This window comes from Grammomys surdaster, unplaced genomic scaffold (genome assembly GCF_004785775.1).
Source record: "Grammomys surdaster isolate TR1022 unplaced genomic scaffold, NIH_TR_1.0 140, whole genome shotgun sequence".
Lineage (NCBI taxonomy): Eukaryota > Metazoa > Chordata > Mammalia > Rodentia > Muridae > Grammomys > Grammomys surdaster.
The window spans coordinates 9,344,874-9,364,101 of NW_021604598.1; the positions used below are offsets into that span (position 1 = coordinate 9,344,874).

Below are 19,228 nucleotides of genomic sequence, written 5' to 3' on the forward strand. Positions count from 1 at the left end.
CCCCGCGCACCTCTCTCCTGGGTACGACCACCACGGAGGAGGAGGCGGAGGCGGCGTAGGCGTAGGAGAAGGAGGAGGAGGAGGAGAAGGAGAAGAAGACAAATTTACTAGTGCATATCTTTAATCTCAGTTCTGAGGTGGTAAAGTCCCAAGCATGAGTTCAAGGACTGCCTGTGTTACAGAGAGTGCAGTGTCAATGCAGAGGTCTTAGGATTTCTAGTGCTGTATTGAAACATCATGACCAACTTAAGGAAGAAAGCCCTTATTTGGCTTATATTTCCATATCGTTGTTCATCATCAGAACAAGAACTTAAACAGGACAGTAACCTGGAGGCAGAAGCTGATGCAGAGGTCACAGATGAGTGCTGCATACTGGCTTGCCTCACATGACTTTCTCAGCCTACCTTCTTATAGAACCCAGTACCACCAACCCAGGGGTGCCACTACCCACAATGGGCTGAGCTCTCTCCCATCAATCAGTAATTAAGAAAATGCCTTACAGGCCTGCCTATAACCCGATCTTATAGAGATATTTTCTTAACTGATCCTCCTTCCTCTCAGATGACTCCAGCTTATGTCAAGTTGACATGAAACTATCCAGCACACTAGACAACTCAGTGATCTCCTGTCTCAACAATAATTTAAAGCAAAAAGAAAAAAGTTGCATTTGGGGGATATATCAGTGTCAGAGGATTTGGCTGACATGTAAAAAGCCCTTGGTTTAATCTCCAGTGTCAGTTGAAAAAAATTTTAGACACACAGAGAGAAGCCACTAGAATATAGGTTATTTGAAAATAGGGTCTGTGGCTGTCTTTCAAAAAAAAAAAGCATGGCATACTGACATTTAGTATTAACTGTGACCCATATGAGGGTGGCTTGAGATCAATATTCTTTTCTGAACTTGGCTGTAAAGGTCGAGTGTAGGCCCTCTCCCCTCACCCTTGGTACTCAGAATCCTCTGAATCCTTTATATGCAATGGTCTCTCTCAGCCCTGGTCACTCTGACCATTAAACTCTTTCTTCATCCATACCACAATGTTACTCAAAGTTCAACATACTTGTGAAGGATCTAAATAATCTAGCATTCATCCCAGCAAAGCTATAGAGTTGGTGGGGGCGAAAGCATCAATCCACAGCAACAGTTACCTTAGTAGCATGATTACTATGTTCCAAGCACTGTCTTCACCACTGGATCCTGGTACTCCATGTAATTATTTCAATTTGCAACAAGAAAATCACAAAGTACCTCATCTGAGGCCACATCAAATATAGCAAGGCAGTGTGGGGTTGTAAACTTAAATTGCTCTGACTCCAAACTTAAGTGAATGACTTACACTTGTGAGTTATCAACAACTCCAGCTCAAAGCCAATTTAGACCTCACAGGGAAGGTAGAAAGATCAAGGAAGCAGAATGCCTCAAACATCTTTCCCCAAGCGCTACTCGACAGCCTCACTCTCCATGGTTCCATGGACCTGTTTCTTTGTCCATTATGTAGTGCTTCCTTTCCTTCAGACCATTAGCCTTTCTACAGGCATACCTCAGTGTCACACTGCTAGATCAGAGCACAGCACTGAAACTTTGTCTTCTTTCAAATCGTAGAGTCTTGATTTTAGATGAAAACTCCTTTCCAGGCTATTTCCACTAATAATCATTCTAACAAAAAAAAATAATCTTGACATCAGTTCAGTTGTCTATCATGTTTGTTAAAGTTAAAACTGGTGTTAGCTGTCCTGTGTCTGGAGAAGCCTATGCAGTTGGCGGTTGAAGAAGCTAGAATGTAAACTAGGTTTCAGACATTTGAGACATCTGTGCAGCCATCACCAAACTCAGAGTGAGGAAATTTATCCAGTTCCCTGAAGCATAGATTCACTCAACATATTCACTGAGCTATGTGTATATGCAAAAGCCAACTCCATCTTAGGGTATTCCCAGGTGTATATATCCCATGCTGATTAAAGAATATCACTCTGTTGTCTGTTTCCATATTCTGGCACAAAGAAACAGTTACTTAAATCAGCAAACTCACTGTAACATATAGGAGCCTAGAGGGAGCCACCCAATTCAGGTCCTTTCTTTTTATTATTCTTAGTCAAGCAGTGTTACTTTAAGGACATAATTTAAGAAGCAGCTCATTGCAGATGTTTTTCGGCTCACAGCCCTCCAACATAGAGGTACATGGATGTGAGCCACTGCCTGCCTGCTCTGCAACAAAGGCTCAGAGCTATCCTGTAGAGCGCCATTCTTCCTATTTGGACCAGCAGCCAAATCTCAGATGTGTCCAGGATTTGTATTAGGAAAAAATGTTGGTTTTAATCTGTATCATGGTGGATTAGATTAATTATTAGTCTGCAATAACCACTTTTCATTGACTGATTAACCAAAGGCACTTTGGTTGTAAATTACGATATCACCTGATACACCAAGCAGGTGCTTGTCTTGCTTGTTAAATAGAGAAGCAGCTCCCTGGAGCTGCATTGAAATTAGGGCCAAAAATGGAGGAAAGTGGTAAGGTCTAGGCATGTTTCTAAGCCCCTTGCTGTCTTAGGAGGGGACAGTCTTGCAATGGTATCAAAAGCCACATGACAATGCTTGTAGTTCCTACTGAAGGCTGTCTGGCTGCTTACCAGCTGTCCCTCCTATCATCAGATGCACAGTCTCCATAGATTCAACAAATATAAATAGAACCTTACCATCCAACACACATTACCTCTTCTCTATTTGCAGATGGGAGACCCAAAGCACAGAAAAAGAGGCACTCTGCTAGTGAACTCTGAGGCATATAATCTAGTTCCTAGTCCATTACTCCCATAGTCCAATGGTGCTGAGATACCTGGAACACATGAAGAATCTTTTTCATCAGAGAGTAAGAAGGGCTGTCAGAACCAAGGCACAGACTTTGTGGACAATGACTGGGTCTATTTCAGCTCTAGGTGTACAGATTGTTATGATCCTAGGCAAGCTGTAGAACTGTTCTGTTCCTTAGTTCAGAAGTTTATGAGTTGAAAAGGACAATATATTTTAGGGTTTGCTTTGATGGTAGAAGAATTTAAATATGCTTAACCCTTTGGCTCATGCATGGCCCATATAGAACATGATACAAACATACCATCTTTATTATTGCTTGCACATTGAGCAACCGGTGGCTTTACTAAGTCACCCTCATGGTTTCCACTCAGGAATATTCAAAAGAGAAAAGCAAAACAAAACCTCCTCTTAGCCCTCTATCCAGTGAGCCCCAAGTATCTCACCCACACCACATGAAATACATATTTTTTTTAGGGTTCCACATCCTTCTGTCTCTATCTCTTTTATGGTTTGCTTCAACTAGATCCATGATTCATGACAGATATTCCCCAAAAGGCTTACATCTACCCACTGCCTCCCACACTAACCACCCATTTCTTGAGAGTGGAACAGGGGCTTCAGTTGTTCCCCAAGTTAAAATCAACAAAGTAAATGAGCTAAGCACAAGTATACATACATATTTACATGTATGAGCATGTATAAATAGTCTTATATATAATATATATAGCTTGATTATATATACAAATATAATCAAATATATAATATATATAACTTGACTATATGTACATATAAAATCAAATATACTTTCAAAAAAAAGTATATGTGTATGTAACTACCCTTCAGTGTCCATAAGTTCTGCATTTGTAGATTTCACTAAATGCACATTGAAAATTGTATGTTCATACTGAAATGCTGCTTAGTAGTAAGGTAGTTGTCTAGCATATGCAGCGGCCAAAACCTAAGATAAGGAAAAGAGAATGAGGAAGAAGAGGAAGAAAGTGGAGCAAGAATAGGAAGAGGCAGAGGAGGAAGGTGACAACAATGAAGAAAATGAGAAGGAAGAGAGAGAATACTATTTATATTGAATAAATATAGCCTCCTTTCTCACTGTTATTCTGTAAGCAATGTAACAGCTATTTACATAGAATTATATGTCCCAAATAATCTGGTACCGAATTAAAGTATAAAGAGAATGTATGCCAGTTCTGTGAAAGCACTTTGCATGTTATCTGAGGTTCTTGAGCATTTGCAGATTTTGGTATATATAGTGGCTTCTGGAACAGGATCCTGAAAATGCTGAAGTACAGCTGTGTATTATAGAGACACAAGTTTAGGAAGAAACTTGTAAAGAAACACACAAGCCTTACAAATCTGAATTGTTTAATTCATTATAAAGCTATTTATTTGTAGCAGGTGAATCACAGGTTTGAGGTTAGCTAAAACTACATTGAAAGACTCTGTCCATCCCTGTCCTATCCGTGACACAATATGAGAATTTCATTGATCTTCAACTTGAATATTTTCAAAAGTACTATCTTCTATACACAAATATTATAAATGAGGACATATGTTGACATTTCTAGACTTCCAAGAATCAGGCTAATTTTACAAATATTTTTCATCTCCATGGGCTATATAGCACTATGATAGTCTGGCTCCTGCTGATGTATGTGAATACTCCATAGTAAACATACAGAACAGAACAAGCCAAACTTCAAGATATCATCAAATAAATATCACATTTTAGACTATAGGAGTATTCCATACATTGCAAGTTAAGGTGAAATTTACTTGTTTTGAAATTCTTGAGAAAGGAAGAGCTACATTCACATTGCTAAATTCATTGTCGACATCCCTACGAACAGATCTGAACCTACCCCTCCCTAGGCATTGCTATGACATAGATTGATAGACAAGTCAATGACTTGGTTCTGGTCCAAGAAGATCCTTGGCTTTTTAAAAAGCTTTCCTGACAGGTAATTTTGCTTCCCAAAAGAGGCAATGAAGAGCTTCCTTGAGTTGTTGGTGGAGGAGGTGTCCTGAGAGCTTCACTGTATGTGTGTTTATCCTTCCCTTTGTCTCTGATCCTATGGAGGAGGCATCTCGTGGCTTTCACTCCTTTGATGATGTGCAATGTTGCTTTCCTGGGGTACATTTGCTTGTGAGCTGCTGATGAGGGTCTTTCTTCCAACTCCAAGTGTTTGCACATGGAGCTCATGGAAGAGTCCAAGAGACAGGGTTCAACACATTCCCAGGTGCCCTTGAATTTACGCAAGTGGTGATAAGCACATTTGGTAGTTTGTCTTTCTAAGCCTGATTCATGACTCTGGGGTTTTATTTTCTCATGGAATGTACATGATTCTGTAAGGCCAGAGAAAGGAGAAAAGAAAGAAAGAAAACATGAGAGAATTCTTTCCAGCTAAGCCACCCATAGGGTGATAGTTTGTTCTGGGGATGCAGAGTTTTGTTTGTGGATATATTAGAGCCAGCACTGTTGGCTAAGATATAGCCACTCACAGTCTTTGGTTACCATTTTTAACAGCTTTTAGATGGGCCTCCCAATACCCAGATTGCATATACAGAGGATGAAGTCACCATCAAGACTTCTATTACAAAATATCTCTATTTCTCTCTCTTGCACGCTTGCTTCTTATCTTGGGGACTCTTTCCTTCTTGTCCATGCCTATCTAGTTCCTGATTACACATGACTACACTGGAGCCCATATCCATGGAAAGGGATTTTTTACAGGCACTGAAGGGGTCATCATATCTTAGCTTACTATAGAGCCCTGTCTGTTGCCCTGACTTTGTGCTTATGTACTTAAGTAACTGTCATCAACTCAACTCTGTCATATTTTTGATGCTCAAATTTTCAGAGGAGGTGATAGTAGTCAAGGTGACCCATAAACTCCTCCATTTACCATTCCTTTTTCATACTGGGCATTTTCTGGATCTGTACACTTAGAACAGTCGGTGGGTAGGAGTGGGACTTGGGATTACTGCTGCAGAGAAGCATGACTTGCATTTGCTTGTCAGGGGTGAATATAATGCCCTATAGGATACATGCTAATGAATCTGTCTCTTTTTCCCCTACACAGGGCCTGGAGCAGTCATTGATGGTGTAAACTCGGCTTCTAGAGCACTGGCTTGTCTCTGGCTCTCAGGGACCTTCTTTGCCCACTTCTTCATCAAGTTTTGATAAGAAATAATAGGTCCTCTGAACATCGCCTGCTTCTCCATATCACAGACTTTAATCTACACTGCGGAGGGCAAACCAGTTTGGGCTTCTTTTTTGTTTATTTTTGTTCTTCTTGACTATTTAGGGGTTTTTTTGGTTTGATTTCTGGGATTTTCAATTTTATTTGATTTTTCTTTTTTAGTTTGAATGAATGGGGTTGGGGGTTGGGATGGGTAGGGTTCTACCAAGGGTAGGATAAATCATTCATTGGTGTGCCCCAAAATGGAATCTATTCCTGCTACCTTGGCCTTCCTTTTCTCTACTTCTCTTCTTATTACCAATAACATACACACACACACACACACACACACACACACACACACACACACACCATAAAAATGGTCTAAAATATCCCATGACAAGCACCCTGAAGGTACAACTTGGCTCACAATGCAGTACACAATAAGAGTTGCATCTACATGTCCTATTTTCTTTGTCCTTTTAGCTTTTAATAAGACAGTTTAAAAAGTTCATATCCTTAGCCTCATGCTAATATCACCTATCACATTGGGGTTCACACTTTTCATCTAAGAAGCTGTCTACCTACATCCTTAAATGTGCACACACATACATCCATATGTAAAAATTTGCCATCTTCTCTGGCCATTCTGCTCTATCTGCATTTTATTCACTAGCTATAAGACTTATGGTCCTGAGACTATACATGTACCCAAAGCTACAAATTTAGGACTCAAGTAAACAAATGAGGAAAGCCTATTTAGGGTAGTACTTCCCTTAAAATGCTGTTGCAACTCATAGAAACTGATCAATAGCTGGCTAATTATATCAAGCTATCAAAGCAAACATACTATTATCTAGTTACTCAATTGATTTGTCTCTCCATTTAGAAACACGCCTATCTTTTTCTCTTATAATCTATTTGCTCTATTTATCTAATTGTTCATTTTTCTTCCCACTACACACTATCAACTCATCCCATGTTAATCTCTAATCATGTTGTGTCTATGCCACTATCTCTATTTCTCCACTACCACAAATAGGCATTGCCACTTCAAACTTGCCTAGCAACTTCTTATGTGAAAGCCAGTGATCTTGCAGGCTAACTACTCAGAAGAACAATTTCTTATGCCATTCATCCTTGGGAATGCAGTAACCCATCCACCCAAATTAGACCTTGTGAACAGATGGACCAAAGTAGCAATCTAAAGATCAGTCACTCATGATTTTCAGAGAGACTGTTCCCTGAGCCACCTTCTCAGGAGGCAGGCCAGCCCTGGAGAAGCCTTGATTATGCTGCACTTCTCCTTTAACAGCTGGAAAATTAAGGTACCAACCCCATGTTTCTCCCAGCCTTTCAAGAAAAGTACATGTCAGGAACTTGGAGAAACTTCTTCGTGGCTGGCTTTCATTAGCAGAAAGAACCTGACCCCCCTCCTGCCCCCCCAAATACAAATATCTGTCTCTTTGATGTAAAGACAGTGGTCCATCAGCTGAAGTGTGATAACTAGAGCTCAGTATCTCCCATCGGCTCCAGTTTTTATTTGAATTGTTTGAAAATTATCCAGCAAAGGGCTGATGGAGGCCAATTATGTGGCGTGTATGTTGACAACTCTGGTATTTGTTTCAGAAAGCTCTTCTGAGCTGAGGGCACTTGAGCTACTGACTTAATTTCTGAGCACTTGATTAACACAACACGGCAAACAGAGGGGGGAAGTGTAAGTAATACTGTTTTCCTAGGCTATTTCTCTCGAGGCTTTGGGGATAAATGCCCCCAAATTCCTATGTTCAAAGCAGGCCTCATATACAAAGAAGATCTGATTCCACCTCTCAGCATCGCCTCCTGGGAAAAGAAGAACTAAGCCAACAAGGGAGCCTGCAGTTCAAGCAAACATCATTAGAGGTCCCAAGGGGCTTTCTGGAAGGACTGGCTTACTGAGAAGTTGACACAGAACACCAGCAGTGACTTTCTCTAAGACCTGTCCTGCCTCCCTCAGGGACACTTTCCAGATTCACCTGTAAAAACTAAGTGACTGTGGGCTCCATTAGAGTTCACTTCCCTTAGAGCTTAACTGATCACTTGTTGCAGTATAACTGCCCACTCTGTGGCACTATGGCCACACAAATACAATACTCACAGTAGGGACATATATACCTGTGTATACATATTCACATATATACAAATGCAGACTTCCTTGGCATACGAAAGCTCGGCACTGTCATAAGAGATAGAGCTGGTGGGTGCAAAATTAATGCTCTTCTTGCCAGCTGTAAACAGACATCTGCATTTCCTAGTGAGCTGCCAAGAATGAGATTCTGGGAGCATAAATGATGTGCCAAAAACAGTCTATTTATTCCAACTTCCAGAAGCAATCAGGAGCAGGCACAAAGTCAGAATTACAGGTCGGATATATGAGTTTTAGATCTGTCACCATGCTCAGCACCTGGGATTGGGTTGGTGTCAAGCATTGTATGAGACATAAACATGGCATTTGCATTTTCTACTAATACTACAGTTGTTGCTTTGGAGAAAAAGAAATGTGGATGCCATGGAAACTGAATCGTGTTGGGTGATGTGCTGCTTGAAATGGACAAGCCCAAATTGTTCTTCACCACCTTGGGCAAGCAGATCATCAGAACCCCAATTGAGTATGGACTCAGGGTCACCATGCGTCTCTGCTGTGCCTACTTTCACTGGATACTAGAAGTTTCTCTGGTGGTTACCTACTGCACCCATACTTCAGAAGAAAACACATTCTCCAGTCAATCCTCCTCAGTCTGGAAAAATAAAGCAAAGTAGAAATGAGTTAAGGCATCTGGGTACCAGATATGAAAGTGACTTCCTTACAGCAAACATGTTCCAGCTCTTATTATTTGAATGACTTTGATAAGGATGACTTCGTGTGATGGGAACTGATCCCTAACTCTCTGAAGCACACAGAACAGCAGCTGCTTGCTAAAAAACAACATGCACACTTACACATGCCTTTCCAACTTTACACACGGAGGGTGGGTGGATCCGGCCCACTAGACAGTTTTGTTTAGCTTGCCAAGAGTGAGTGTGAGGAAGATAAAAGATTTGGAAGAAAAGAATCACATTACTCTAAGTAGTTGGTAGAATACTGTGGGTTTTCTAAGTAAAAACCAAATACAGGTTATCAAGAGATTAGGTAAAAGGAAGTCAGCAGAGGTAGTTATTCTAAAACTTCTCCCAAAACAATGCTAATTTGTTCTTTCACCAAAGTAATGCCAGTGAAAGTGCTAAAGTTATGCCTCTGGCAAAGCCTGCTTTTTTTGAGTAGTTTAATGTCAAGTGCCTGATATAGTCATCTGCAAGTTTAATCAAGGGTGTTTGGATTTTCTTTTTTTGTTTTGTTTTGTTCTCATTTGGAAGGTTGGAGACATAGGGGATTAGTTATCAAAACATATACAGCTCTGACACAGAGACCTAGGAACATGGCTCTTCTGCTGTGGGCTAAACTGTGTTCAACAGATGGAAAGGGACATCTGTATATCAACAAGATGGCTCACACCTGTCCTTACACTGCTTTGGGCTGTTGTTCACAGGTTGGGAAGTTATTTCTCAAAATATGGTCATAAGTTTTGTCTGGATATTTAGGATCCTCATAACTGAGGCTGCATTTTAATGATCTCTTCCTATATCCATCTGTTCAAGTTGTCCTCAGCAAGAAGGAATAGCAAATCTACCTACAATAGGAAAAGTATCAAAAGAACAGAACCCCTAACCCCCCAAGTAGACACTTGATCCCAGAGAGTTTATCACAGCCACAGGATGAGGAATTGTTGGGAAGTTAATACTAATGTTTCGATTGATGCTTCCAGGGACAAAGAACACATGCTCTTAGTAGCCTATATAGCTATTACCAGCCCCATAAGAGATGGTGGGGAAGAATAGCTTATGAAGAAGTGAGGGAGTATCTGCCCCTAATTTGATCCAGAGTTTTCACCAGCATCAAAAAAAAATGATTCCCCTCCAGAGCTATTCTTATTGAAGTTAGAGGAAGCAACATAATTATTACTTTTAACTTTGGGGGACAAAATGTATTTTTCTCCAATATCAAGCATATTTGGGTTTTCTTTAGCATAAGCCTCATTCCTAGAAATCCTCATGTCCAATTGCTTCCCCCCTTATTATCCAAAGCTTTGCTCTCTGTTTCAAGACAAATACGTTTAAGTAGCTGCAGTAGCACCTCACAGGTGTTCAAGGAGAAGGGCAACACTGTACAGGATGCCATGTGATTAGAACTTCTAATGGCCACACAGAAAGCAAACAAATAAAAATGCTGGGCTCATTTCCCTCATTTCTTACTTAAGAGAAGAGAAGTAAATGAAAGGAAGGAGAAATAGATTTGCAATTACAAATGTGGCAAAAAGATGAAGCTGAACCGGTGCAATTTAGCCTTCAGGTGCAGAATATGGAGTCTAAAAGAATGTGGAGTGGACTTAATTAGATGCAATTGTCTTCATAGTGAAAGTAGTCAGCTAAACCCAGTCTCCAGCATTTTGGAAGAGACTTCCCGCACCCCCTCCCCTGAGTGGTGGCCTTTTTAGGCACATGGTTGTTCCATACCACTTGGTGAAGAAAGATAGATTGAGAGCTTCCCATCATCCTTGTGGGGCTCGATCCTAGGTTATTTGGCAGAGTATAAGAATCTCCATAATAACAATGGTAAGTAATATTATCGGCCCTTGTGTTAGTGAAAAGGAACACTTTTAATCATTCAGAAATTCTCGTGACATGTAAAGTACAATTGTGAGGAATGTGTGGGTGTATGAAAATGTATCTGTCAAGTTCAGAGTCCTCTAGATTAAAAAAAACTTATATGATTATCAATGGTGCCGTTAATAGATGTGTTGGACAATGGGTGTACCCATTTTCACAATTATTCTCAAAACAAATCTGTGTTCAGATGCTTTAAAATTTTATCACATGATACAAGAATATAACTTTGTCAGCCTTTAAAAGTTCTTTTTCTTTTACTTTCTTATTTTTTCCTTCAAAAATCAATGAAGACTTGATTTCTGTCAACCATTGTATTGAGGGTGAATATACTACCTGAATTTTGTGCATGTTACATTGTAGTTGTAACCTTTTCTAATTCAGGATGAATACAAGATGGTTGTGATTGTGCAGTGTATCAATAAAGTTTGAACAAATTTGTAACTTTTAGGGGACTCTTCATTAGGATGTCCCTTTGAAATCCAGCAATCGGAAAAAAATGAAGCAGTTATGTGTTTTAGACTTTGTGGAATCAATGTGATCAGAAATATGAGTAGGACCCACAACTTTGTCTCTCCCTCTTCCTTTCTCCTCTTATACACACACATACCACACACACACAGAGAGATATACAGACACAGAGAGAGAGAAAAAGAGAGAGGGAGGGACTTTATTCACTTGTAATATTAACAAATAGTTATGCTATTTATAAACAACAAAACATCCAGCTCAGGTTGTTGACATTGGATAAATTGAAATCAGACATTTCTTAAAACAATGCCGAGGTTCCTCCCAGTTTCACCATTCTTTCTCACAGTCCCTGCTGTTTCCTTCACTGAAGGATACATCTTTTAGAAAGGATGGTACTGATGATGATTGCTCTTGAATGGAGATGCCACTGGATTAATTATCATTCACAGCCTGAACTGCCATACCTAGAATTACAATAAATGGTGACTGTGCCCTATTTCCCAGGTTGCCATTTCTAAAACATCCTTTCCTCCAGATCCCAGCTTTTTCTACATTACCACATTCCTTTTATGAAGGAATGGATAATAAATTAAAAAAAAAATCATTTGTTGACAACAACCTGTCTTTCAGTGAATCCTTACCAGTAGCTGTGTTGTTTAGGACAGCATCTAAGATTCACACACCTTCCTGCTTCTTCTTCTCAATATTCTGATGTGTTCCCTGCCTTTGTTTTTACTTTCTGCCACTAGATATCTCTAGGCTTATCACAGATAAAGCTGAGGGGCGTGGGTTGTGGTGCTCTGAAAGCTCATTTCTCAGCACAAGGAGCTTTTCTGGAAAAGTCCTGGAGCTAAAATGTGGACATTGGCATACTTGTTGGTTAACCCAGAGCTTCTGTAACTCAGTTTCCCCTGAGCAAAAGGAACACAGACATCTTGATACATGAGCTATGTGTCTGTGCTTAAGTCAAAATGGCAAGCACGTACTTGGTACTGATGACTGAGAGTTTCTACTCTCTTTGTTTTCGGTGTGAGGTCATAGTATACCCATCCCAGTACTGACTGTCACTTCTGTCCTTATTTTTTTCTTCTTCCATTTTTATCCCTTTCTTCCATTCTGTACCAGGCCCTCTCCTGCTCCTGTTTATATCATAACAACTTCCCATCTGCCTGTTCTTTTCCTGGTAGAGATATTTATCAGTCTTTCAGTCCATCTGGCCAGTCTGTGCCATCGAACATCAGCGTACCAATTTGTTCTTCCATCAGCTAAACACTCACCTAGACATTCACATATTATTTCCCCATTTATACAACCCTAATTCTCTCTATACAATCATGTGCCTCCTTAATGTGACTGTGTTCTCTGTCTATTTATTTAAGCCATCTATCCATTTCTTACCTGTCAATCCATCCGCTGAGCATCCTCTAGCTAGCCTTTGGCAGAAATACCTATTTCCCAGCCCACTTCAAGGTAATGAAAATCTTGGCTGTTATCTCTCTATTCCACAAGGGAGGCTTTATCTAGTTATTCTGAAACACAGTTGCTAAACGATTGGATGCATTTTTGTTATCTTCACCCCAAATACACCCTATTAAAAATATATACCTACAGAAGTGCTTTGGGAGACGTGTAAGGGCATACCTGTTCCTATCGAGATTGCAAGGGAGATGGAGAATTAGAAGTGAAAACACTCAAACGAGGCTTAACATCTCATATTTTTATATGAGATAATTTTGGTTAATTGTCATTACTGCTGTTTGTTAATTTGGATTTCTTTTGGGACAAGGTCTCTTTCTGCAGTATATGCAGTCCTTTTACTGACAATCTTCCTTCCTCCATTCCCTAGTGCTGGAATTCCAGATGTGCACCACCATGTGCAACTTGAAGCTTAACTTTCCAACACAACAATTGCAGTTGTTCAGTGGATACTGCAAATGAATGCAATAACAGACAAGAAAATCCTGTCTGGTGATGGTCCCTTCTTCCACACTCTTTTATTTAAAGCTTAGTAAACCTGTCACCTTCATGAATGCTAAGGGTGGCACTCACTGGCAACAAGGCCTTTGATCAGCTCTGGAACCAAATCCCCGACACCACAAGGGATACTTCCTTGGTAGCCTTGTACTCCTCAAGGTTTTTTTTTTTTTTTCTTTTTTCTTTTGGTTTTTTGAGACAGGGTTTCTCTGTGTAGTTCTGGCTGTCCTGGAACTCACTCTGCAGACCAGGCTGGCCTCGAACTCAGAAATCCGCCTGTCTCTGCCTCCCAAGTGCTGGGATTAAAGGCGTGCACCACCACCGCCCGGCTAACTCTTCAGGTTTTTGAAGGTTATCTTCTTCCTTATAACTTATAGGCACTCCATCTATTCATTTATTCAGCATGCATGCACCATCTGCAAAGAAATTCCCTGCAAGAAGTTCACATTTAAGATAAGAAAAGAACTGTATAAAAAGGAACAATTACAGTAAAATATTGCAAGTATTATGATAGAGAGATGAGAAAATGGTTGTAGGCTACAGAACAAATATTGGAAGATAATTAGAAGGCTCCCTTATTTTTCCCTATTGATCCCCCAGGGACAAGAAACTGGATGTAAACAGCTATGACAGGCAGTGGACATAGCTCATAGGTATTATTAATACAAAATAAGCAGGTTAACAGAACTACGGCACATTATTGTTCAAGAAGTCTGTGATAGAATAAATAAATATTTGTCAAGGGAACAAGTACCATGAGAAGCATTAAAACTCTAAACAGCCGAAGGGCCATCCTGTGCAGTTGGTGATAAAGCTGACTCAAGACCTCCTGGAGGAGATGAACTAGCATCCACAGTGTCAAATTGGGCTGGAATCTAAAGTTCAGTCTCTATGCAGAGGTAGAGAGCTCACTGTCCCTCCTGCACCAGGGATTTTCATGAGCCTTGATTGTCAAGAGGGTCAATGGCAACTGGGAACAGCGAGCAGGGAGCAATGGAGATCATTGGTGGATGCTAAGGGTGGCCTTACTGAGTAGGTTCTGGATCTGGGCTCCAAGAAGATGAGATGCCTTAACTGCTGTGCCTTGGGATGAAATACCAGACTTATTTGCATTTAAGTGTTTGAAAGCATCTCTTCTTTCAAAAAACAAGAATGGATACAGGATCCATTAACTATCTCGGCTGAGACATTTTCTTTCATTTACTTGGAGTCCTCGAACCTGGTATTTTCTTTAGAAATATGGCATGATACAACTAGGGAAATATCTTTTTAAAATTACAACCTTACAAATTGCCTTGGACTGATTTCCACCTTCTCTTAACTTCCTTCTCATTCTGACAACATAGTGGCTATAATAGCCACCTTACAAAACTGCCTGTTAGAAGTATTAGCTTATTAGACGTGAATAGATAAAAATGTTAGTGTAAGACCTGGTGAGAAACAGTTTATTGCAAAGTAAACATTGGTTTTATCCTCCTATCCTTCCCTTAGACCCTCAATGTCCTCATTTTCTAGAGCTTCTGAAAGAGATCATTCCAGCTACTTTAGAAAAATGAAACCATGCTTTCCGAGTCATTCCTCTTTTGAAATGTAAAACGTAGACACACATTTCTCAGACTTGGATTATTAAAGTGAAAGGCTTCAAGAATGCATTAATAAAGTTTTTGCTAGATCTTGCCTTTCCAGCTCATCACCAAAGTCAGGGAGAGAACAAACTAATAGGTAAACTATTTATTCTCAAGAAAAGTTCAGCTCAGATTTAAAAGCACTGCTAGGATATGGTTTCTTAGCATTCACCAGGTCCAGGATTCCATTCCCAACATAAAGAGTAGTTCAACCCATCATTTCAGCCATTTCATACCAGAAGAGTACTTAACTCAGACTGAGGGATTCCAGGCACACTTCCAGGGTAGTAGATATGGAGCTGAGTATTCAAGGCGCAGAGGAATGAAGCCAAAAGAGTGGAGGGAAGTGGAAGACATACAGATGGCTATCCCATAGATCCCATAAATGGAAGAGATACACAAGAAGGCTAATAAGCTGAACAGAGGAACATGGGCTACTTGACAGAACGCAATTGGAGAAAACAGACACAAATAGCAAGAACCAGGTATGTCCAATCTTTACCCACTGTAACAAGTTTTCATCTTCCAAGTTCACACTTGAGAACCACAGAGCTGAGTGACAAAAGAAACACACACACGTACATGTGCAAATGCATACACACACAGACACACACAATATTTGATTTGTGTTGTGCCACACTCATAACTACATACAGCCTGCAGGATATAGATTAGGCACTCTTGAGAGACACTTAGAAACCTTGAAGCAAGTGGTCACATGTTGGAATTTGCCCTAAAAGAAACAATGGAGTAGGACAATTTACTCAGAAGCAGGAAAGAATTTGGTTTGCAATTGAGAAAGACCCTCAGGCACCAGGATAAAAATGGTGAGAGGAAATCCTGGAGGGAATAAATCAAGTGAGAAGAGATGAAGAATTAGAAGCAATGAGCAACTTAGAGTGGTGTCAGGGACCAGAGGCATGGCATACTGTAAGACCTAGAATCTACATGCACATGCACATGCTTTCAGCTCAGCCAACTGGATAGAAGATGGTTGATTCTGAAAGCTTAAGGAGATGGTGCTATCCGATGCATTTTTGGGCATATTCAGTTTTAAGTACCATCCGTAGATCCTCCAGGTGGAGATGTTTAAGTGCTATCAGCATTTTCCTGAGTCATCCAATCATATCTGCATGGTCTACAAGGGATGCCTGATTTCTTTTCTCTGTCAACCTCTCTAATTCCAAAGGAACTTTAGCTCCTTAGATTATCCATCTGCAACTCGTTTCTTATCCTCCTTTGCCTCTTTATCTTAATTTTTGTCTTGAGGAGGTGCTCTTTTTATTGCATGCTGGGATGAAAGGTAGAAAGAAGTTCCATGATGAGGCAATCAGGATGTAACAGATGATTTAAGCAGGGAAGGGGGATTTGTACAGCTCTCTTACCACCCTCATAGTGTGTGGCACTTCTCACATCTAACACAAAGGTCAAGCCATTATGTACTGGGTGACATGAGAATAATTGAACATAAAGAAGCTTTGAATATCTCTATCTGTATCTGTATCTGTATCTGTATCTCTCTCTCTATCTCTCTATCTCTCTATCTATATCTATATCTATATCATCTCTATCTCTATCTGTCTATATCTATCTCTATCTGAAGACTGTAGTAGCACAAGTATTCTTTGTATTTTTATCATATAGTCTGAGGTTCCCTTGCTTGCAAATCGAGAAGAGATTTTATGCTTCCAAACCTTATTAGAGAGCCTACCTCTAACCAAGAAGAATGCATTTCATTTGAACAATTTAAGACTATAGTGTTTTGCTTTCCCCGACTGGTCCAAAAGAAGCCTCCCCAAAGGCAGCTAGAGAGGGACATCAGTGAAGCTAGGTAACACTGTGTCTAGCTGCATCTAGAGGACTTGTGTTGTCTGGATTTTCAAAGACACGGGATCTTCAGTTGGTGTGTGTAAAGTTCAGGAGGCAAGGCTTTCCAAATGAGGAAAAATCTGAGTATAAGCCCTGATTCTGCCAAATAACATCTGTATGTCTGAAGGCTTAAAGCATAATACCCTACACACTCAGTTTACTCATCCTCAAGTACAGCTAGTAACTACCTACTCCAGCATTGCTATCTGGTACCTAGGAGCAAATGTGTTACAAAAATCCCTGGTACAGCTCTTTTGCTTATGGTTATGTGGTAGAAGTTTTCTCTGCCCTGTCTTACTCCTCTTCCTAAGCACCTCTAGCTCCTATTCATGGTGTTCTTGAAGGCTTAACGTAGATGGTTGCTTTTTATAAATATCAATTTCTTATCCCTGTGGTTGGAGGCATTGCTGCTGAAGATGGCTAGGAAAGACTCAGGGATACAGAGCAGAAAGAAACCTCTAGGTAGTGTATCCAGTTTTTGTTCTTGTCAGAGAAAGAATTTTTTACTAAGGTAAGAGCACATAGTCAAGGGCTGAATTTGGGCTTCTTGGAAGAGATCCGATCTGTGGGACATGGAATACCACTTGACAGGAAATCATCAAGGTGACTCAAGACAGCAAAAGGTTAAGAAGCATAAGGTAGGTATTGTTTTAGAAAGAAGGCGTATCATTCATTTTCTTCATTCCCTACAGAGAGTTTGTTGAGTGATGTGTCATGCTATCCTATATAGGAGCATCCAATTGTGCAAAACATATGCCTATGGAGATGCCATTATAATGAAATAAAAGACAGAGTTTGCCTAACTTACAGTCACAGAACATAAAGCAAGTGTCCATCCCCACGCTCAGTCTGTGTTCAACACTATCCACTCTCCATGCTACTTTCCCAATGCATTGGAGAACTCATTTAACATATGCAAGGAAAGTACAATGCATTGAGATGTCTAGTGCCTAGGCCATGCAGGAATATGGGTCTTTTCAGGATGGCCTGTCCCTCAGGACCAAAGCAGGTTCAAATCTGTCCTGAAGTCTAGGTCTTTTGTTCATGATTTTGTTCTGTACATGGTATATCTGCGAAGACAGTTGCTCTGGTTACAAGATCAAGTCACTTCACTTTCTGTCTCTTTGTCACTAAAGGTCTCAGGGAAATCAGCTTATTATGGTAATAATCACTGTATGGTTGGGTCAGCTACAGCAGTAAAAGGACTCTCGGAAGGCCTTGGAGCAAAGGCTCTGATTCCCTGCTTGACACAGCTACAGTCTTGGTCTTCATGCAATATCAGCATGGACAACCCGATCCATGATTTTTCTCTGTCTCATATTTTCCAGCTTGTGTGAGAATGGTTCCAGTACTCAAGTCAGTCTGCTCCTTTGAATGGGTCGCTTTTGATGTCAATTCCTGGCTGAGTTACTCAGATTTGTCCCTGCCTCCCTCTTCCTGCATTGATCTCAGTTCTGTGGGCAGCTTCACACTCTTCCACCTGTTCCTAATTCTCACCTTAAGAAAACTCAAAGTGCTGAGGAGGAGTGTAAGACAGAAAGTAGAAGTTTCTGTGGGGGTGAGGAATACTTTCTTGCGAACATACATGGTTTGGTTGCCAAGCACTGAAATCCCCCAGTGGATATCACATCTCTGAGCACCCATGCCCACCATGTGTGCAGAGAGGAAACTAGCAGAGAAAGAAGACAGTGTTCAGAAAGCTGCTAACTTTTTTGGATATGCTAAAACCACAATGGGGCTAGGCGTCTTTGTGAATGTTAACTTTCATAATGTTAAAAACAGGCACAGACCCATGGATTAGCTTCACTGAAATACAATCTACTGCCAGACTGACAAAACTGAAAATTTAAGACAGATTCATCCCATTCAAAGCTGATGTTCTTTCAGGTTCAACAGCAAATTTGGTCCAGATTCAGGGATGACCTTATATATCCAAACACACTGAGCTCTCCTTACTAAAAATAATAACTGCTCACTTAAACATCATGCAAGTCTGGCTTTCTTGTCAGCATCCATAAGGAGATCAGGTATTTCAATCTACTTAAAGAAAATAGCTCTAAGTTCCTAGACAATCTCCTGACTCCAAGATCATGGCTAGAAAAGAGTCTTGCTCTTTATAAGGAGAAACAAACTGATGACATTGGCTCATGAGCCTTGCTCTAGACTGGGTAGAACTTTGAGAGCATTCAATCAGAAGCCAGCCTGAAAACTCACCAAGTACTAAGGGAAAGGGCGACTTAATCTCAGGCTCTACATATACCATCAAAGATTTTATGAATAAGAAGAAATATCTTTCTATTCTAGTTTGACCAACAAAAAAAAGAAGTCAGCAAAAATCATATTCTATGGATTTGTATTTGGACTATGAAACATTAAGTCAGTTTAATTTTTCCATTTAAGAAAATGTGAACCACCAATTTCTTAAAATTATTATATTAATGCAAATCAGTCAATGTAAAAAAAAAGAAATGTTAGTGCCAAACATTCCATGAGAAAGAAAAACATGATCATTTAAAATCTCATTAAATGTGTGTAACTAAGAAATA

General features: G+C 40.1%; 1 protein-coding gene across 3 annotated transcripts in view; it reads left to right on the forward strand.

Annotated features, from left to right (window-relative positions):
• Positions 1-6,875, forward strand: part of Opcml (opioid binding protein/cell adhesion molecule like) — a 517,586-nt gene extending 510,711 nt beyond the window's left edge. For 2 of the 3 annotated variants that reach the window (XM_028763827.1, XM_028763828.1), the window contains one exon: positions 5,905-6,005. In XM_028763827.1, coding sequence (XP_028619660.1) covers positions 5,905-6,005 — 101 coding nt within the window. Of the gene's footprint in view, positions 1-5,904 lie in introns of all 3 variants that reach the window. The other variant, XM_028763826.1, reaches the window with a different exon arrangement.
• Positions 6,876-19,228: the final 12,353 nt, after the last annotated feature.